General features: G+C 40.7%; 1 protein-coding gene across 4 annotated transcripts in view; it reads right to left on the bottom strand.

Moving 5' to 3' along the window:
* Window positions 1–22,090, bottom strand: part of C2CD3 (C2 calcium-dependent domain containing 3) — a 107,381-nt gene that overhangs the window by 41,435 nt on the left and 43,856 nt on the right. For all 4 annotated transcript variants that reach the window (XR_001512185.1, XM_006777931.2, XM_015557494.1 and 1 more), the window contains exons 16-24: window positions 21,618–21,864; window positions 17,268–17,448; window positions 16,395–16,578; window positions 15,185–15,353; window positions 13,774–13,901; window positions 11,370–11,638; window positions 10,779–10,868; window positions 6,505–7,107; window positions 3,919–4,257 (exon numbers count right to left, since the gene is read on the bottom strand). Coding sequence is in view for 3 of the 4 variants with exons in the window: in XM_006777931.2 (XP_006777994.1) it covers window positions 3,919–4,257; window positions 6,505–7,107; window positions 10,779–10,868; window positions 11,370–11,638; window positions 13,774–13,901; window positions 15,185–15,353; window positions 16,395–16,578; window positions 17,268–17,448; window positions 21,618–21,864 (2,210 nt within the window). In the remaining variant the exon portion in view is untranslated. The remainder of the gene's footprint in view (window positions 1–3,918; window positions 4,258–6,504; window positions 7,108–10,778; window positions 10,869–11,369; window positions 11,639–13,773; window positions 13,902–15,184; window positions 15,354–16,394; window positions 16,579–17,267; window positions 17,449–21,617; window positions 21,865–22,090) is intronic.

The following is a 22,090-nucleotide window of genomic DNA, read 5'->3' as shown; positions in this document are numbered from 1 at the left end:
GCCTTGGAGATGTGAGAGGCTCCCACCACTGCTGCTGGATTTGCCAGCCATGAGCCCGGCTTCTGGCTGAGCGGCACTCCCCCGGTGGGGAGTCAGTACACATCATAGCGACTGGTCATTCCACTGTTCGGTCGATTTGTATATTACACTTTTATTATATAGGATTTGTTTAAACTAAAAACAATTTCCCCCCCAACTCTTGGTAAAAAATTGACATATTATGTTATTTAATCTCATAACTTCTCAACACCTCAGAGCACACAACCAGACCAAATGGCACTACTTTTAGACTGTCTTACAGGAGATAAGTAATAAAGAAAGAAAATGGGTGATAAGGAGAGAAAGGAAGTGGAGATTTTGTAAGGAGGCCTGGGGAAAGAGAACTGACAAGAAGGAAGAGGAATGCTAGCCCTGGAAGTGAAATCTGGTGGTGCCTGCGAGGCAGGAGGGAGCTGAGGCATGTGTAAGGGTTGCCAACAAAGCAGAACCTGGAGAAAGGCTGAACCTGGAGGGAGAAAAGCTTTAGAATCAGAAAGTCACGAAAGATACAGAGGAGAACTATATGGGGAACAAAGTAACACAAAAACCACTGTCTTACACCATGACAAAACCAGTTTTCAAGCACATTCTTGAAAGAGCAGGAAAGAAGATTCTAACAAAATGGTAATAAGCAAAAAACAGTTAATGAAAATTACTAATATAGTACCCATCGTTACAAATAGAAAATGCATAGAATGGCACAATAGTACCTTTATCTAGTGAGTTATCTTCTTAAAGTTTTAATTTTAGTGAAACTGAACAATATTTATATGGACTGACATGCTCAGTCAGCATCTGTCCCCACCTACTTTTACTGTATTGTATTCCTTTACTGTAAAGACTGAAAGGGCAACAACTACATTTTCCAGACTCTTTTGCAGCTACAGTATGGATAAAAATTGGCTTCTTGCAATTAGACACTATTACAACAGATTTGGAAGGCGGATATGAGGCAGAAGACATCTTTCTTTTCCTTCTGCTTTTCCTATTAGCAAGGGTGACATTGAATTTTCTGTTCCAGGGTTTGGTTGCTAGGTGCTCAGAGTCCCTGTGATAATAGTGATGATGAGTTTTGGCATACGATTCTGAACTTAAAAGATCTAGTGGTTAACCTTAGCCTAAAACCCACTCCTCTAGCTATTGCAATGACTTGAAGTACCTTAAAATTCTATATTAAACCCTTATTGTCTAAAATGTCTGGAGGAAGTTTCCTGTAACTGGATTCTCCCTGACATAGCTTTCCTACCTCCCCCCAAGTTCCTTAGAGATTTCAAGCTACTCAACTGACTCCTTTTAATGAAATGTCATACATCTTCACAGCTGGGGAAAGATAACCTGCCTCTCTACCGGCAGTTCCCACAGTAGTCTATTATGATCTGTGTGTCTGTGCTTCCCTTACCAGAGTGAGAGCTCCCAGATTGCAGAGTAGGCCCAAGGCCCTTATTAAAGGTCTAAAGATTTCCACTGCTCTTTGTTTATAGATGGTTGCCAGGGTTGGAAGAGAGAAACTACCTTGTCTGCTTTAGTGCATACCAACAGGAGACAGCAACATCTGCTCAGGAAAATTCTGAGAGAGATCAGCAGAGAGGACCAATTGCAGTTCTGAGAGGCATGACTTCTATGTTCTGCTGTACTCTGAAGACAATCTTAGCAATGATCTTGTATGATGATCACATTTTACAGTTGAGGAAAAGAGAAATGGCTTTGCCCAAAGCAACCAAGTTAATGGCTCAGTTATAGCCAGAACTCCATCTTCTTTTTTTAAAAAAATTTCTTAACATATATTTTTATTATTTCAGAGAAGGGAGAGGAGAGATGGATAGAAACATCAATGATGAGAGAGAATCATTGATTGGCTGCCTCCTGCACACTCCCTACTGGGGATCAAGCCTGCAACCTGGGCATGTGCCCTTTTCCACAGTCGAACACTATCTGCTGGCCAAACCAGCTAGGGCAGAACTCCATCTTCTGATTCTCATTCCAGAACTCTTTCTATTACATCGTAATTTGGAAGGCACAATTATATCATCAATTATTTTCTATCACCAATATTAAATAATATAACTCTTAAATGAATATTTTTCTTTTCTAGTTAGGAACTCTGTCAGAAAATCCTATATAATAAAAGCCTAATATGCTAAGTGTCCAGTCAACCAGTCAGCCGTTCAACCATTCAAAGTGTAATATGCTAATGATATGCTAAGCTCACTCAACTGCTTGCTATAATAAGCACTGACCACCAAGGGGCAGACTGTCGACCAGTTGCTATGACATGCACTGACCACCAGGGGGCAGACACCCTGACTGGTAGGTTAGCTTGCTGCTGGGGTCCGGTCAATCGGGACTGAGCGAGAAGGGCTAGACATGCCCTGGAGCCTCTTGCAGTCCCTACCTGGCTGGCCAACATCCTGCGTCTCTCCCTGGCCACGATCGTACACCGGTGGGATCCCTTGGCCTGGCCTGCACCCTCTCACAACCCAGGACCCCTTGGAGAATGTCAGAGAGCCTGTTTCAGCCTGATCCCGCAGGCCAGGCCGAGGGACCCCACTAGTGCATGAAGTTGTGCACCAGGCCAAGTATAAAAGAGAATGAAAATGACCTACTTCATGTAGTTGCTAGGAAAATAATCATGATAAAGTACTTTCTTAATTGTACAGCACTATACAAAATAAATTACTTTTAACTTATTAGAAAAGCGAGGAACTTCACTCTAACTTTCCAACATGGATCTGGTCAAGAAAAACAGAGTAAGATTTTGCTGGCTTACATCTGGGATCACTCTTCATCCCAGAACCCCTGTTGAAAATCACTGAGTTAGGGACTAATAAAAGTAAGATGTGTAACTATTTTCCTATCCAAGTTCACCAACCCTGATTTTTATCCTGGCTCCCTTGGGGGTTTTATGAATCCAGTGTTAAAAACTCTTGGCCTGCCCTGGCTTGTGTCACTCAGTGGTAGAGCATCGGCCCGAGCACTGAAGGGTCGAAAGTTCGATTCCTGGTCAAGGGTATTTTCCTGGGTTGCAGGTTTGTTCCCCAAGTCTCAGTAGGGATGTCTTGGGGAGGCAACCAATTGATGTCTCTCTCTCTCATCCTCCCTCCTTTCCACTCTCTCTAAAAATCAATGGAGCCCTAGTGGATACTCAGTGGATACAGTGTCGGCCTGCGGACTGAAGGGTCCCAGGTTCGATTCCAGTCAAAGCCACATGCCTGGGTTGAGGGCTCGATCCTCAGTAGGGGGTGTGGAGGGGGCAGCCAATCAGATTCTCTCCTTTGAATCAAGTCAAAGCCACATGCCTGGTTTGAGGGCTCGATCCTCAGTAGGGGGTGTGGAGGAGGCAGCCAATCAATGATTCTCTCCCATCACTGATGTTTCTATCTATTCCTTTCCCTTCCTCTCTGGAATCAATAAAAATATATTTTAAAAAAAATCAATGGAGAAATATCCTCAGGTGAGGATTAACAAAACCAAAACCCAAACCAAACCAAACCAAACCAAAAAAAAGTCTTGCCCTCAGTGTACAGTGAAGGCCTGAGTTGGTAGCAATGGAAAAGAAGGAAGAGATCTAAAACAAAATTAAGTCAGAAAACAATTTAATGAATTTTACAATTTGATGGTAACTAAGGAAAAGTATTTAAGCTGATACTCAGGTTTCTGGACTGGGAAATTTATGATATGCAAAATTAGGATAACTGACAAGGTCCACTTATGTTTGGAAAGGCTTTCAGGTTGCTTAAGCTTTAGGCTTGAAAAATATAACTATTGATTAAGATGGTTAACACTTCTTGCAGATGCTGCCATGATTTGAAAGATCTGTGAAGATGTGACCACAGCCTGACGAATAAGATACATGTTTCTGGATAAGTGAGTAGAGCATACCTTTCAAGCTTAAGTGCATTGCTCTTTCCACCAGGATGCTGACTGCAAAAGTTACGTGCAAGTCAGCAGGACCCTCCTGGGCTGGGCAGACTTCAGCTGTGGTGATGTCGCAGGGAACCTGGGTGCAGGTGGGAGGCTTCTGGTGGTCAGGTGGTACCGAGAGTTGGATCTCATCCTTCCTTCTGGGGAGTTGCTCAGACTCACTGTGGCTGCTGCAGTCCATGGAGTCCAGCTCATGAGTGGGCCCAGGGTGTGGGGAGAGAGAGGAAAGAACCACATGAACTCGCAAGGCAGCTCCTGAGAGATTGGAAGCATTTCGTCCAAAGAGAGGATACACACCTGCAAAAGAACACAGGAGAATAAGCTTAAGCAAGCAGGAATCAATGACCGTGGAAGAGATGCTCAAAGAGGGTGCTTGTGGTCCCTCTTTCCTTTTGTAGACGTACAGGCCCCAACATACCAATTTGCAAAAAAACCTGTGAAGTTACTATACATTGTGAAAATTTTTAACTCCCCCAACACTCCCCATCCCTCTTGTCACGCACTATCTCCAATAATGGAAAGTAGTGAGAGCTTAGAATTGAAGACAAAGCCAAATGACTACAGGCAGAGCTGTCGTGGAAGGGATTCATGTGCTGAGGGGTAACTAGGATTTTATGACTTCTGAAGCCACTTACAAGTCCAAGATTTTTATGAAATCAGGAGCGGCCTGACTTCTTTTCCACATGTCCCACTGACTCTTGTTCTTAGGGCTGCTTCTCATCAATTTAGCCTGTTTCACTAACTAAATACGTTTTGGCAGTAGACCTGGAGACCATTTGGAAGGGAAGTAGGAGGCGGTGGCAGAGGAGGCAAGAAAGTAAGAAATCAGTATTTGTTGACTGTTTTTTCGTGTGCCAGAATCTCAGAGGGGTTAAGTACCCTGCAAAGATGACTTTTTCAATAAGTGGCAGATTTAAATTCAGGGATATGAGCTTTATTGGCTTGCTGGATATTCAATGAGATTTTATTTATAAAGCATAAGGCACTAATATTTCTTTCAGAAGCCCAAAGTTTGCTTTAGTAGACTCATTCCAATTCAGGAAAATACAGTTAACTGATTTACAGATAGCATAAGATGGAACCTTTCCTGCCCTGGCTGGTGTGGCTTGGTTGATTCCAGATCAGGGCACATGCCTGGCGCTCTCACATTGAGGTATCTCTCTCTCTCTCCCTCTCTCTCCAAAAATCAATAAAGCATCTTTATGGGGGGGGGGGGGGAGATGGCACCTTTCCTGTCTTTTTCTATTTTTAGGTAGGGAAATAACAACCTTACATATATATGAGATGGATAAATACCATGTTTGTAAAAAATCTAGTCTGGTCATCTCCATTTATTATGCACTATAGTTGCTAGACTTACTTTTTTCTAGCATGCAAAGCTATGTCACTCTTCTATACAGAACCCATTATAGTTTTCCATAGCTCTCCAAACTCTTCTGCTTAGAAGAGGCCTTCAACATCATATTCTTGCCCACCTCTCTAGTTTCATCTCCCATTATTTCCCAACCTGTGTATCCTATGATTCAGCAGCACCAAATTACTTATAGTGCCTAAAATGTATCAAACTGCTTCAGGCCTCTGTGTCCCCACACACACCCTTTTAAAACACCCTTGTTTCCCACTTTTCTTGGCTTATTCCTAAATTCTTTGAAAATTGGGTCTTTTTCCCTGAGATGTTGTCCTTAAACTAAAGAGATGCTGAACCCCTGTGCTCCCTTAGCACCACTGAGAAAACTTTCTTCATAGTTTGTATGCTTCACTGTAATTGTGTATTTACTACTCTATTGAGGTCAGCATTATTTCCTATTCACCTGAGTTCCCAGGGCCCAGTACATTTATCATGTATTGAACAAATGTTTGAAAGGAAAGTACCCAGCACATAATGCCACTTGTATAATGTTACCTTTTTCCTTTCTGCCTGTGAACCAATGTACTATATTGATTTTCTTTATGATTTCAAAATCTGCTGACCAGAGAGAAAGGATATCCTAGTTTCATTAGCAGGTATGCTTTTCAGTGTATTTAAAAAACTAGGATTCTAGATTATCATATAAGTTCTTACACAAGTGATTGATTACAGTAGTCCCCTAAATTTACTCATTACGTCATACATATTAACTGAGTGCTTGCAATGTTGTAGGCAGTACGTTAGGTGCAAAAATCTGACATATTTGGATGTACTCTAAAATTACTAAGTTCAGAGCCAGTTCTTAGAGCTGTGGTGATTCAACGAAGGTAGATTGTCAGGAGATAATGCTCTTTTTAAAGCAGCCAGCAAACCTCTTTTTGGAATCTCTTTAGTTATGAGAAACATCACTAAGTTACTATTAATCTTCAGCACACAATAATGGAAAGAACATTTCCTATGATCCTGGGCAGTTACCCAACCTCTGTGAGCCTCCATTTTCATGACTATAAAATGGGTCTAATACCTACCTCACGGGATTGCTGGATCAAATAAAATGTCTGCGAGGGTATGTCACATAGTGCTTGTCATAGAGCAGGTGCTCAAACCACAAGAGCTGAGGCTGGTTCTTAACTTACCACTGATAGTCAGTGTCCTTGCTGTCCTCTCCCCAAGTCTGGACAGGTCCACATAGGCTGAGCCAATCCAGCTGTCCGTATTGTGGGGCCTCTCCACATTTTCATTGCCATAAGCCCGCCACACTTGGATCTCTAATCTCTCCTCCCTGAAGTACCAAAGCAGTGACGGGCCCCTAAAGATTTCTGCTTTTTTGGATGCCTTAAAAGTAACTATGACCTGCTTTTGGTTTGTAGATTCCTTAGGTTTCTTGAGAGGAGTCCAAAAGCATTCATGATCATACAGCTTGTAGCGGAGGTAGCAATATGTGCTCTTATGAATGTGCTTCTGGCCAGCAAGCAGCACGCAATGGATGGGCAGCCAGAGCCTTGGTGTGGAGATGGTGATAGTGGCTGGCTCCTCCTCATCCATCTTGACAAGATCCTTCAGGTTATTCTCAAAGCTCCAGCCCAATAGTTCAGCAGCTTCCAACACCCGTTCTCTGTCTCCTGGATGGGTGAAGGAAACCGAAAGCTCCAGACCACCCACAATCTTCTGCATGAGCTCCAAGCCATGAGGCATGGCCCCATCTTCTGGTGAAACAATAGGATACCATCCTGTGATCCCTTATGGGAGAAAACATTTTCAATTATTATCTTAAAAGTACAAAGACTTACCCATTATCCACTCCAGAGTCACCTTCACCCTAGCCCCGTGGTTGGCAAACTGTGGCTCTTTGGCCTCCTAAGGCTCTTCCTAAGCCTTAGGAGTACCCTAATTAAATTAGTAACAATGTACCTACCTATATAGTTTAAGTTGAAAAAATTTGGCTCTCAAAAGAAATTTCAATCATTGTACTGTTGATATTTGGCTCTGCTGACTAATGAGTTTGCCGACCACTGGCCTAGTCCAAGATAGAACAGAAAACATATACTGAACAGTGCATTGTAGTTTGTTTCATCTGACCACTGAAAGGCAATGAGAACAGGTTGAAGACCAAAGTCTAGGAGATGAAAGATCTAAATTCTCTCCTTGGCTCAGCCCAAAACTAGTGGTCAATCTGGGTAAGCCATTTATTTCTCTCAGCTTTGTTGTCCTTACCTGACAAATGGGAAAATTACTGCTGATCTTGCCTACCAGACAAAGTTGTTATGATTATTAAATGATAATGGTTTTAGAAGTACTACACAAGACCTGAAATGTTATTATGATGTTACTAGACACCCGGTGCATGAACTACATGCATGGGTAGGGTTCTTAGGCTGGCCAGCAATCAGGGCCAATGGGGGCCTTCTGGCTGCCTGCCGTGGCCCTCCTTCATTCCACGCTGCTCCCTGGTGGTCAGCGCACATCATAGCGAGTGGTTGAACTCCTGATTGGTTGAACTCCTGAGGGGGTAATTTGCATATTAGCCTTTTATTATATAGGCTATAGGATAATATAATGAAAAAGGCAAGGGACAAGCAATCAGAAAATTTGGGGTCTAGTTCCAGGGAACTGCCACTTAGTGAACATATACCAAGGGCCAGGAATTTGATTTCAAAATAATAACAGCTTCTCTATTGAGTATTTACTATGTGTCAGAAATTCCCCTAGTTATATATATATATTAGTTCATTTCATTCTCCTGATAACCCTGTGAAATTCTGAGGATTAACTGGGATAAGAATCCCTATTTTGTAGAAGAAAAAATGGAAACCCAGAGACCTGTCTAAGTTGTTATAGCTACCAAGTGGTAGAGCTAGTATTTGAACCCAGGTCTAACTGGTTCCAGTCTACATTCCATCTACTATTGGTTTACAATATCTTATCTGAAACCCTTAGGGCCAGATTTGTTTCTGAATTTAGAATTTTTCATATTTTAGAAAGATAATATGGTACATAAACAAAATATTATGTAATGGTCAGTGGTCATGTAAGTCAGGGTTGGTAAACTTATTCTTCCAAAAGACAGACTAAATATTTTAGACTTTGGGCCATATGGTCTGTTTCAACTGCTCAGCTACCTTGTTGTTGTGTAAAGTGGCCATACACAATATGTAAATATTGGTCATTATGTGTTCTAATAAAATTTCATATAATCAGGAAGCCGTGTAAGTCATAAATAAAGACTAGTCTGTCAGTTGAGGTCAGATCTGCAGTTTAATGAGTTAATAAAAAACTTGATTTTGAAGCTTTTTGGATTTCACAATTATATAAAACAGACTGTGGATTGATATAATAATATTCACAACAATTTTATGAGAAAGGTTTCATTAATTATACTTTATAGATGAGAATATTTAGACTTATTGAAATTAATTTGCCAAAGATCACTTATGACTTTGTGACTTTTGGAAAAAGCCTTTAATTTTTCTGAGCCTTCCTAGTTTTCATCCGTACACTGAGGACGCTAAATATATTGATCTCTTAGACTCTTTTAGGCTTTGTCAGTCTAAGAACTTACGGCCTTAGCTTTAGTACCTTCTCCCTTCTGGTTATTAATTTCCCCACAACCTAGTGGTTCTTAACATTTTTTGGTTACAGATCCCTTTGGCTATTACCCCCAGAAAATCACACAAATGCGCGCGCACACACACACACACACACACACACACTAATTTTCACACCATTTCAGCAATTAAAAACTGCTAGATTAGATGGTTCCTGTTGCTCTGTGATTCAATAATTGAGATTATTGGCAGGAGGAAAGAAAATAGAAAGTTCAGTTTAGAATAACTCTGAAAACAAAGACAAAGATATATCCCAAACTGTCTAAAAGGTTTATTTCCAAGGGGTTAAATCTAATTTGCAAATATGAAATTTCCCAGATGGTGCCTATTGCCTGACAAACTCTGTAGTAAGTTTCAGGAGAGAAACTGAGGTTTCCTATGTGCCAAGATCCTTTACATGTATAATTTCATTGACTGGTTCAATAATCTTGCAAAGTTGATCTTATTATTTCTAATTTTCAGATGAGGAAACTATGGATCTGAGAGATAACGGAACTTTTTCTAGATCACAAACAGTAAGTGACAGAAGTGAGAGTTAAACTCTATTATTAAGTTGTACAGACTTCTCTCTGCCAGGCACACAGTGCCTGCTTATTAGAGTATTGCTCAGGGAGCTGTATGACAGAATTTTGGAAACTAGATTACATAACCCTAGGGAGGAAAATGGACAAGAGAAGGAAAACATTTACTGAGTGCTTATTATGTGTCAATGTTATCCTATTTAATCAATTCCTACCTACAGACTGTCTCCATCCATGAGCTAAGAAAACTGGGGCCCAGAGGACAAGGTCATTTTGTCAAGGTCACCAGTCGAGTAATAAGTAGGATAGGACCACTAATTCCAAACTGCCTTGGTGATTGTATCTTCACCTCATGTCCTTATTCCTTTTTCACCAAATGAAAACAATTTAGAAAAAAAGAATGGGTAATCTGGATTTGATTTCCAGTACTGCCACTCACTAGCTGTGTGGTATTTGCAAATCACCTCTATGAGCCTAACTTTTCTGTCATCTGTCAAATGAAAAGAATAAGATCCTGTACCCCTGCCAGTCTTAAACAAGATTTAAGAACTTGTACTTAAATGATAATGATACTAATAAATATGGTGATATCTATTACAAGATTTAAGAACTTGTACTTAAATGATAATGATACTAATAAATATGGTGATATCTATTACATTATATAGCACTTGGCAAGTGCACTTTAATGTAATAGATATCACCATATTTATTAGTATCATTATCATTATTTTTCCTAGAGGAAGATGACAGTACAATGTTTTGAGCTTCTTTACTTTATTAGAAAAACTTTGAAATAATTAGAAGACTTAAAATGCCCTTTCTTTTCTTTTTTGTTAATCCTCACCTGAGGATATTGTTTCCTTTGTTTTTTTAGAGAGAGTTCGAAGGGAAGGAAGGAGGGGGGGAGGAACAGAGGAAAAGAAAGGGAGAGAGAGAGGAAGAGGGAGAGAGGGAGGAAGAGAGAGAGAGACATTGATGTGAGAGACACACTGCTTGGTTGCCTCCTGCACATGGCTGGGGACCAAACCTGCAACCCGGGTATACATCCCCCTGAGCAGGAATCAAACCTGTGACCCACTGTTATGTAGGCCTATGCTCTAAATACCAGCTAGGGTTTAAAACGCTTTTGAGAAAACTTTTGAGGTATCTGGGAGAATTCAGGAGCATGTGTTACAGGATCATATTTTCTTTTGCACATTTTATGGCAGTTAGACAGATGGTCTCTTACAGGGAAGTGAATGGGAAAGGTAGGATTAAAAAGTGATAATCTAGGATCCTTACCAGACCTCTTGATTAGCAATTCTTTTGTTGGAACCTTTACTACTCCAAGCAGATACTTTTTTAATGACTGGATACTGGTTATATCACTGACTGTCAAATCAAACAAAAAAGAGAAATTACTTGGGGATCTACTGACCAAAGAGTTTGTATTTACAGTATATTCACATAACCCTTCACTTATACTCACTAAATCTTAGTGTTAGAAGATGCATTAGAGATCATCTTGCTCCAATTAAATGCCCTTTAAATGGTTTTAATTAAAGTAGTCATATATGGATGAGTGTGTGTGTAATTTTAAATAATTTTATTTTGAAAAAACTCAGGCATATAGAAAGTCTTCAAGAATATTACAATGAAATTCACCTAGATTTACCCACTAACATCCGGACACATTTATCTTTCTCTACATTCTCACATACACACATAGTCAATACATATTCTACTTATTTTCATTATACCCTTCAGAAGTTAAGTTGCAGAGAATATAACTTCTCATCCCTAAATACTTCAGCATGTATCTTCTAGGAAAGACATATCATTCAAAACAGAGTCCCTTTTAATTATGATTGTGATGAGCCATTTGGTGCTCACCTGACTTGGTATCTTCATGATAAATGGCAAAAGTGACCTCTGCAAACTCCAACAGCTCTGCCAGGAAACAGGCCTCTCCACTGCAGTGCTGAGTTACTAAGTTACATGAGAACTCAGTGTGATGGGAGAACTCAGGGCAGAAGGTACAGGCCACAGGGCGGGTTTGGCGCTGTTCTCCCTTGGGCAGGAAGGAGAGATGAACGGTGACAAAGGCATTGACCCCTACTGAGGCACTAAACTGTAGAGCGGGTTCCTGCTCAGCCAAAGCCCTGTAGGGGAAGGAGGGACAGAGTGGGCAGGAGGAGAAAGAAATACAAAAAATCAGCTTGCCTGCTCGGAAAACATCTCCACCATCTCTGTGAGGCAAGAACATTAAGCGACCGTATTTCCGATCTAGGCTTTTGGCAGTGCCACAGTGTGCTTTCTTAGTAATCTGGTTTCAGAGTGTGTGTGTATGGGGGTGGGAAGAGACAGCAGTCATCCACACCAGAGTGACACTTCACAGACACTTCATTGTTTGGCCAGTGTATTTTAGCCAAAGGCTACCAGGAACCAACTACAGCTGAACAAGTTGGGTTCAGGGCTCACTGTAACAGGGAGAACACACTATTGAACACACACTGTGGGAATCATGGGGCACCTTAGTAAGTAGGTCTCAGAAAGGACTTACAGCACTGGGCTCATGTTAGGTGATTTGAAGGAATGTGTGTTTAAGGAAGTGGGGCTTTGCTTTGAGGATTTTTTTTCATTGATTTTTAGAGAGAGTGGAAGGGAGGACGTGGAGGGGGGAGAGGGAGAGAAAGAAAGAGAGAGAGAGCGAGAGAGAGAGAGAGAGAGAGAGAGAGACTGGTTGCCTCCCACGCGCTCTAACCACCGAGCTTTGCTTTGAGGATTTTTTTTCATTGATTTTTAGAGAGAGTGGAAGGGAGGACGTGGAGGGGGGAGAGGGGTAAAAAGAAAGAGAGAGAGAGCGAGAGAGCGAGAGAGAGAGAGAGAGAGAGAGAGAGACTGGTTGCCTCCCACGCGCTCTAACCACCGAGCAAGTGAGAAGGCTCACTTCAGAGCACCTGCAATCTGGATACCAGAGTGAAGATTCAAAGGAGGAACAAGTTGAGAGTACCAAGAATTTCTTCTTCAATAGAGGCCATGTAAAACTTGTTTCTGACTTTACTATATTCTACTGGTTAATAAATGTAACATTAATTATCTATACAAATGGAAGTAATAAAAAAAACTATACATTGGTATAGAACAGTGATGGCGAACCTTTTGAGCTTGGTGTGTCAGCATTTTGAAAAACCCTAACTTAACTCTGGAGCCGTGTCACATATAGAATTTTTTTGCTATTTGCAACCATAGTAAAACAAAGACATATTTTTGATATTTATTTTATATATTTAAATGCCATTTAACAAAGAAAAATCAACCAAAAAAATGAGTTAAGACCTGAAGGAGGCAAAGAGGGCCAAGCTGCTTATATACAGAAAAAGTGGTCCAGGTCGAGAAAATAGTTAAGACAAAGGCCCTCAACAGCCATGGGCAAACTACAGCCGGTGGGCCGGCGGCCCGTTTGATATGAATAAAACTAAAAAAAAAAAAAAGACCGTACCCTTTTATGAAATGATGTTTACTTTGAATTTATATTAATTCACACAAACACTCCATCCATGCTTTTGTTCCGGCCCTCCGGTCCAGTTTAAGAACCCATTGTGGCCCTCGAGTCAAAAAGTTTGCCCACCCCTGCCCTAAGAGGAAAATGAGCTTGGTGTGTTCAGAAGCAATAAGAGGGCCAGAGTGGGATAAGCAGAGGGAAGACTAGCAAAAAGAGGTGAGTCACAAAGATAATGGAGTCAGATCATGTGGGGCCTTACTGCCATTTTAAGGAGTCTAGCTTTTACTTTGACCGATATGGAAAGTCATTGGTAGGTTTCAAATAGAGACGTGTCTAATAAAATAAATAGAGATGTGTCAAGACCTGACTTAAGTTTCCATGGGATAACTGGCTTCTGTATTGAGAAGTGACTTGAAGGTGAACAAACTAGAAAAATAGAAGCTGCTATTCAGAGACAGAACTTGAGATTACAGAAGAGTATCAATGACTGGTCCTGGCATGTTTCGCGGGTGTAGAGTATGACCGTGGGTATTAAGTGCTTAAGTAGGGTTGAGGATAAAGTTGTTGGACAAGGTTGAGGAACTAAATTGCTGATAATTAAAAAAATAGCAGAGTTTGCAAATATTTATTCACTTATATTCTTATATGCTTTCTTATAAAAACAACAAAAAAAGTAGAGTTGTGGTTAATGAGCTGGAAATTGTACATAAGAAAGTTTGTGTATCTGAGCATTGTAAATCTTGTGGAGTGCAGTGGGAAAATGTTTAAGAATTGCTTTTTAAGGGAACTTACTTGGCTGCTGCTTGCAGACCACAGGCTCGGATAATCTGGACTGAGATAGAGACAGCTCGGCCAGCAAGAACTCCCTCTGCTGTCCTTGGAGTACGCCTGTACCTCAGGCCCACATCTAGTAAACCTGAAGAATCAGGAAAAAGGAAAACAAAATAAAAAGGTGGGTTGGAAGAATCTCGGTTCTACCAAGCCCCAAATTCTGGTTAGGAAGGAAGAGAATAAACTCTGTAATCCTAATGAACAATAAGGGTCCTTAGCAGTGAGAGGATCTGCCCATGGTCAGAATCACATTAAATTATTGTACTGTAGGATTAATAAAGATAGCCCGGCTGGTGTGGCTCAGTGGCTGACTGTTGGCCTATGAACCAGGAGGTCATGGTTCAATTCCTGGTCAGAACACATGCTCTGGTTGTGGGCTCTATCCCTAGTGTGGGGCATGCAGGAGGCAGCCAATCAATGATTCTCTCTCAACACTGATGTTTCTATCTCTTTCTTCCTCTCTGCTCTCTGAAGTAAAAAAATATATATTTAAAAAAACACACGTAATAGTAGTTACTATTTATCCTTTATATTCAAGATTATATGGCTCAGAGATACAATTGCCTGCCATGATTATACAACTATCAGAGGCAGAACTCATATCCAGGTTTCCTAAACTCCTAGTTATTTACAGAATTGAGATGAGCTCTAGCTTTTCTTCTTTTAAACTCAAATTCCTATTACCCTCCTGCCACCACCCTTCACATACCATCTTATTTTTTTTTTTTTAAGGAACAACAGAACAAGCTGATCAGTGAGCATCAGGAGGAAATAATCTTAACCATGGCAAGATAAAACCTTTTGTTTCACAGATACTCTCCAGAAAGCTTATACCATAACTTAATTTTAGAGGCTAATCCTATTAATCTATTATGTTAGGTACTTGGAGGTTGGGTCATCCTAATGGAACCATTAGGATAGAATTCAAAACTTCAAATTCTAATTAATTCCTTCCAACTTTAAATCCTAACCTTCTACTCTATTACAGTGAATTCCTAGTTCATGTAAATATATTCCACCAATCCCACATCTGCTTATATTGCCTTAGAATAATAATTCTCTGAGTAAATCTGTATAATACTTAGGATTTAGGCTGCGAGGGTTTATTCAACACTCGCTGAATTTAAAGGTGAAATGAGACAAGAAACATTTATGTAGACAGTGTATGGAACTATAAATTTTCTAAAGTTGTATGCAAAATTTGGAGTGTATATTCTACACTAATTTTTCTAACAGAAGGGGCCTCAGAGTTTTAATCAGATTCTTAGAAGGGTAAATACCACAACATGTGAAGAAACACTAATTTAGAGAAAAGGAGATATTTATGCATACTGACTTTGAAAGGGAAAAACAAAAACAGTCCTCAATTACCTGACTGGTTCCTCAATTCTTTCCTATTCTCAAGCCTGGGGGTTAAAGGGAGGTTAAAGGTCTGCATTCCCACATCCTCACGGTGCTGCATGGTTACCATGGCACAGATCCTCGATAATGGCAAGGTTCCTTTGGCGACCATCTGGTCTCTCACATTAGGATAATAGTATCTGTAAGCCACAAAAGCACAAGCTGTCGTTGGAAGAATTAGGCAGATAAATGATTCAGTCTGCTCTAGGGATCAACTTTGGAGCCCGACCTGTATTTGTGGTATACAGCTGTGGTTGTGTCTCGCTGGATTTATTGCCCATTACGTGGAGATGGAACCCCATAAATTACTCTGTGTTCAGGATAAAGCCCAGCTTCCCACAGGCATTCTGTTTGAGGTATCTGCATCTGGCTTGGACCTTTGGGAGCAGCCGCTCCTGAAAGTATCCATCCTGCAGTAGCAGAGTGGTTCTAGGTGGAGCAGTCTAAATTTCTTCGTCTTTAGGCCCAAGCCCCTCAAATTTGGAGGTGTATAAGGATCTGTTGGTACCTACACCATTTCACTCATCTCAAAACATCCCATTCTTAGATCACAAAGTTATCAAACCTAATTTCCCCCTGATTCTATTTAGGAAAAGGTTCTGGCAAGTGGCTGTACCCTTCCCTACTTCTGTTCCTGATGTTGGTCTCTCTCCTTTTAGAATTATACTCTTAGTCATTTTAGTTGGCTTCTTGGGGATGGGGATGCAAGGGAGGAGTTTGAACACCTGTTTTAATGCCATTATTTTTTCTGGAAATTGCCAAAGTTTGTGACATGAGTGGATTTATATTTATGAAGGATACTCTTCTGGTGGTGGGAAGAACAGATTATAAAAAGGCCATTACATTAATTTAGGCATGATCTAATGTGGGCCTGAACTAAATAAGGCAGTAAGATAATCAGAAAAAGGTGACTGATACATTTGAGAGAACAGGAGGTAAAACTGATGGAATTTCACTTATATGTAGTGGTTAGAAGTGTAAGATACAACTGCTTCCAAGAGCCTAATAATTGAATAGATTTCAATAATCTATTCAACAATCATTAACAAACACAAATAATATAAAACACGGCAGAAGGGACTGCTTAGCTTCCTTATAATTCAACCTAGACTAGTTATGGGAAGGATGCTCTATGCTTGTGTATTTCCTTCCTAAGCACAGGATTGGGTTCTCCACACTACCTGCACCAGATTTCAAAGTGGACTCCACCTCCGGGCACAAGTGCTTGTGCAGAGAAGGCACTGAGTAGGAGCCTTTGCACTGGAACTTCTGTTGGCAACAGGAGAGAGTGATGGTGCTGACTATTAAAGATGGGATCTGGAACACAGAGTGTGGTTGCAGATCTGAAAGGCCTCAGAGTGATTCCTTTGGAAAAGAACAGCAATTCAGAATAATCAACACATCATTTAGTGTTTTATACGTAGTAAGACAGTATGTTAATGTCCAATATTATTTAATTTTATCCTCACAATATTCCTATAAAGAAAACAAAGGAGGTATTATTACTCCTACTTCATAGATGAGGATATGAATGAACACCTTGGGTTACATGGTGAACCTGAAGGTCTTAGAGCTAGTAGGTCACAGACCTGGAGCCAGAACCTATTATCTCCAGACTGTAAGTCCTATCAAGGTCCATTTCCCAGTAGGGGATGTGCAGAAGGCAGCTGATTGATGTTTCTCTCTCATCAATGTTTCTATCTCTCTCTCATTCTCTTGGAAATCAATAAAAACATAAAAAAAAAAAGAATGAGTAGACATGCAAATGATATAAGATGGGACAAAATGTAAATAATTTGATGGATCTAGAAAGGATACACAGAAGTTCTTTGTACTATTTTTACAACTTTTCCATAAATTTGAAGCCAAATTAAAATAAAAAGTTACCAAAAATTTTTTAAAAAAAGTAAAATAAACACTTAGCCTATCTCCTGTGTTGCCCAGGTAAGACTAATTTTTGAGGAACACAAAATTCACTCAGGAAAAAAAAATTCCTAAGTATATCCAGTAAAAGAATTAAACAAGAATGAGAAGGCCTAATCTCCTCCACCTACCATTTTCAAGGAACTCAGGTCCTTTTAACACACTGGATTGTGAGTCTTGAACTGGAAAGTAGTACTGAACATAACAATCTGCTTCTCCCCAGACTGTGGCCTGAAGAGGGACCAGCCCTTTAACCTTGTCTACGTGGAGCTCAAAGTGGTGCTCCATCAGTCCATTTCCTTGGTTTTCTGCCTATTAAACAAACACAGAGAGACTGATGAGCTGTATAGAATATTATTGCTTCTCTATGAAGTCTGAATATAGATGAAAAAATAAGCATAATTAATTAGCCTAAAACAGATATTTAATTTTCATTATGTATAAATCTCATTGTAATCAGATCAAGCTGGATTTACTCCAGATTATGAGACTGAGTCAATACTATGAAACCTATAATGTAATCCAATACATTAATGAAACGAAAAACAATCAATATAGGCAAAAAAGGCATTTGATAAAATTTAACACCTCTTCCTAATTCTCAGTAAACTTAAAAATAAAAGGTTATTTCCTTAATAAAATAGGAAATATACATTTGAAACGAATATACATTAATTTACTTAATTCCTATTTTTGATGAAGTTAGGAATAATATCAAAACTGTTTGTCAATGGCCCTAGCCGGTTTGGCTCAGTGTATAGAGCATCAACCTGTGGACTGAAGGGTCCTGGGTTTGACACTGGTCAAGGGCATGTACCAGTTGCAGGCTTGACCTCTGTTCCCAGTCTGGACACATTCGGGAGGCAACCAATTGATGTGTCTCTCTCACATCGATGTTTCTCTCTCTGTCTCCCACCCTCCCTTCCACTCTCTATTTTTTAAATATATTTTATTGATTTTTTACAGAGAGGAAGAGAGAGGGTAGAGAGTTAGAAACATCGATCAGCTGCTTCCTGCACACCTCCTACTGGGGATGTGCCCGCGACCAAGGTACATGCCCTTGACCGGAATCAAACCTGGGACCCTCGAGTCCGCAGGCCGATGCTCTGTCCACTGAGCCAAACCGATCAGGGTCCACTCTCTAAATAGCAATGAAAAAATATCCTCAGGTGAGGATTAACACTCCCCCTCCCCCCCAAACTGTTTGTCAATGGTAAGGACTATTTGGGGAGGTAGAGAATACACTGTTACTGAATAACTAATAATGTAGTTACTAATTACTATGAGCCAGGCACTCTATTAAGCCCTTCATATTAGCTAATTTAATATGCATAGCTAACAACAGTGGAACTAGGATTTGAACTCAGGTAGTCTAATTCCAGGGCCAAAGTTCTTTACCTCTATTCTGTATAGCAGACACTAGATAACTGATTATTAGAAATGTTCAAAGGGGAAATACAGGATTCAGATAAGGTTCAGACTGTATGATTTATACATGTTTAACATTCAGTACATTTGGAATAGAGGTTGCATTAGGTCTTTGAAGTCTAAAAATGCATGTCAGCAATACCTGCTCAAAAACCTTCTTACGGAAACAGAAAACTTACAATTTGATTTCCCAGAGAAGAAAAATATAGGGGGGAAAAACCCCTCTCCAAATTATAGTGCCTGCTCAATTTGGCCATACAGGATTTTCAGTAATTTAATAATTCAGTTCTGCAGATGTTGAACTGGGTGAGGCACTTATGAATGTAGGAGAAAAAACAACTGTATTTTATTGATATCCAACATATCAAGGATTTTTGTGCTTGTAGTAAATAACATTTTCTAACTTCCTATACTACAATAACAGTTGGGAATATAGATGATTTTTTTATTTGTGCTTTTATGTCATTTTTAAATAAAAATAAAACACTACTATCTATTGATAGGCACTAATATTCAATAAAAACAGAAAAGTTTAGAGTTCATAATAAATAATAACCTACTAATGGATACTTTCATAATAGTTCTTTCTTTGCTAGAAACTTTAAATGTCATTCAGATTCAGATTAAAAAATATAACATACTTAAATGGTGTGGAGACTGAGATTTAGTTATATTGGACACCAAGAGACACCAAATGTAAGATATAATAGGACATGATATTATGGACTTAGAAGTCAGAAGACCTGTATCTGAACTCCAATTCTACCATTCTTAGCTATGGGATCCTGGACAAATGTCACAACCTCTTTGATTTTCTATTTCATCCAATATAATACTAGAGGCCTTTGTGCACTGGGGGGTAAGGGGGAAGTCCCTCAGCCCAGCCTGTGCCTTCTCGCAGTCTGGGACCCCTTGGGGGATGACCACCTGCTGGCTTAGGCCTGCTCCCCAGAGGATTGGGCCTAAGATGGCAATCAGACATCCCTCTGGCAGCCTGGCAGCCCTCGGGGGATATCCACTTGTCAGCGGGGCGCAGACCTAAGCTGCAGTCGGACATCCTTAGCGCTGCTGAGGAGGCGGGAGAGGCTCCCACCCCCACCGCTGTACTGGCAGCCATTAGCCTGGCTTGTGGCTGAGCAGAGATCCCCCCTGTGGGAGCGCACTGACCACCAGAGGGCAGCTCCTGCATTGAGTGTCTGCCCCCTGGTGGTCAGTATGTGTCATAGTGACCAGTCATTCCCAGTCTTTCTGCTGTTAGGGTCAGTTTGCATATTATCCTTTTACTATATAGGACAGAGGCCTGGTGCACGGGTGGGGGCTGGCTGGTTTGCCCTAAAGGGTGTCCCGGATCAGGGTGGGGGTCCTGCTTGGGTGCCTGGCCAGCCTGGGTGAGGGGCTGAGGGCCATTTTCAGGCGGCGGGCGACTGAAGCTCCCAGCCTCTCCTCTTTTACTTTTTTTTTATTCTGGGATTTATTTACCTTCTATAATTGAAACTTTGTTGCTTTCGGAGCTCAGAGCCGGGCCGCGGCAGGTGGGGAACCTTGGCTTCCTCCATCACTGGAGCAAGCAAGCCTCCTGCTCGCTTCAGTTGCATGGCTACCGGCCGCCATCGTGGTTGGCTGTTAATCTGCATATCACCCTGATTAGCCAATGGGAAGCGTAGCGAAGGTATGGTTAATTACCATGTTTGTCTATTATTAGATAGGATGCTAAGTGTCTGGTTGGCCAGTTGGCCAGTCAACCAATCAAAGCGTAATATGCTAATGATAAGCTAAGGCCGCTCAACCACTCGCTATGACGTGCACTGACCACCAGGGGGCAGACACTCAGACCAGTAGGTTAGCTTACTGCTGGGGTCCAGCTGATTGGGACTGAGCGAGATGGACCAGACATGCCCTAGAGCCCTCCCGTGTTCCCTCCCCAGCTGGTCAACCTCCCATGTCTCTCCCTGGCCCCGACTGTGCACTGGTGGAGTCCCTTGGCCTGGCCTGTGCCCTCTCGCAATCCAGGACCTCTCAGGGGATGTCAGAGAGCCGTTTTCAGCCTGATCCCGTAGGCCAAACTGAGGGACCCCATTGGTGCACGAATTCGTGCACAAGGCTTCTAGTCAAGTATAAAAGAGAATGAAAATGACCAACCTCACAACATCAAACAGCCTGTCAAACTACAGCGGGAAGGTTGAGAAGGGTTGGGGGGTAGGATGGGGGGCGGTAAGAGATCAACCAAAGGACTTGTATGCATGCCTACGAGCATAACCAAAGGACACAAGACACTGGGGGGTATGGGAGGCTAGGGGAGTGTCAAGGGGAGAAAAAATATATATATATAATACTCTTTGTAATACTTTAAGCAATAAAACAATTTAAAAAAATGACCAACCTCATGTAGTTGTTAGGAAAAAAATCATGATAAAGTATTTTCTTAATTGTACAGCACTATACAAAATAAGTTACTTTTAACTTATTAGAAAAGCAGGGCATTTCACTCTAACTTTCCAACATGGATTTGGTCAAGAAAAACAGAATAAGATTTTGCTGGCTTACATTTGGGATCACTCTCCATCCCAGCACCCCTGTTTTTTTCTTGGATTATCTTTAAAAGTTTTTAAAATTAAGACCATTTTTTTTAGAGCAGCTAAGGTTCACCCCAATATTTTAAAAAGGCAATTAAGTTAGTAAATTAGAGGATTAAGATCTAGTTGTCCAATTAGATTTTCCTTATAAATTCAAGGAGCTCAGAGGGATACAGATATGCATTTAAGCCATAAAAGAAAAATAACAATGATTCCTTTGATCTATCATAAGCACTGAAGTACAAGTATGTTCTTTTGTTAAGCCTTTCACTACTGAAATAAGGATTTGGGGCAATGGTTTCACTAAAACATGCAAGATAAAATGAGATTATGTACTTAAAAAATTTGCTAAGAGAGTACATTAAGTATTCTTACCACACACACAAAAAGGTAACTAGGTGAAGTGATGGATATGATAATTAGCTTGATTCTGATAATCATTTTACAACATAAACATACAATCAAGTGTTTAGTCATTACCATTGCATTGGATGCTTTAGATAGCTGGTCCAGTAAATGGGCTGGCCTCGGGCTGAAGGGAGGAAGTGTTCCTTCTTCATTCTTCAATCTTTGTAGTGCCATTATCTGATCTGAAGAACCCATAGCTAAAAAGACTCGAAGACTCCCATTTTTCTGGCCTGAGAACACATCAATCACAGGCATGTAGCTGTCGACAGCAACAACTGGGAACTGAGCATCAAGCAGCAGGCGAGAAATCTTGGGATCTCTAAAGGGAGAGAAATTGTACATGAGCAAATAACAATTATCAATCATGTCATTGAGTTGCTTCATTTCTTACTTGGCTCATTTTCTCAGTTTGTTAAAAATGTATCTACAACTAGAAAAGTAATAGTGGCTTGACAAAACATATGATCCTATTCATAATCCATCAAATAAAATTTACCAGGCAGGACCTGGACAGGTGTCTCAGTTGGTTGGAGTGTCGCCCCGTA

The sequence above is a fragment of the Myotis davidii genome, unplaced genomic scaffold (genome assembly GCF_000327345.1).
Source record: "Myotis davidii unplaced genomic scaffold, ASM32734v1 scaffold169, whole genome shotgun sequence".
In the NCBI taxonomy this organism is placed as follows: domain Eukaryota; kingdom Metazoa; phylum Chordata; class Mammalia; order Chiroptera; family Vespertilionidae; genus Myotis; species Myotis davidii.
Note: the sequence above shows the minus strand (reverse complement) of the source record. Positions and strands in the feature narration are given on the sequence as shown.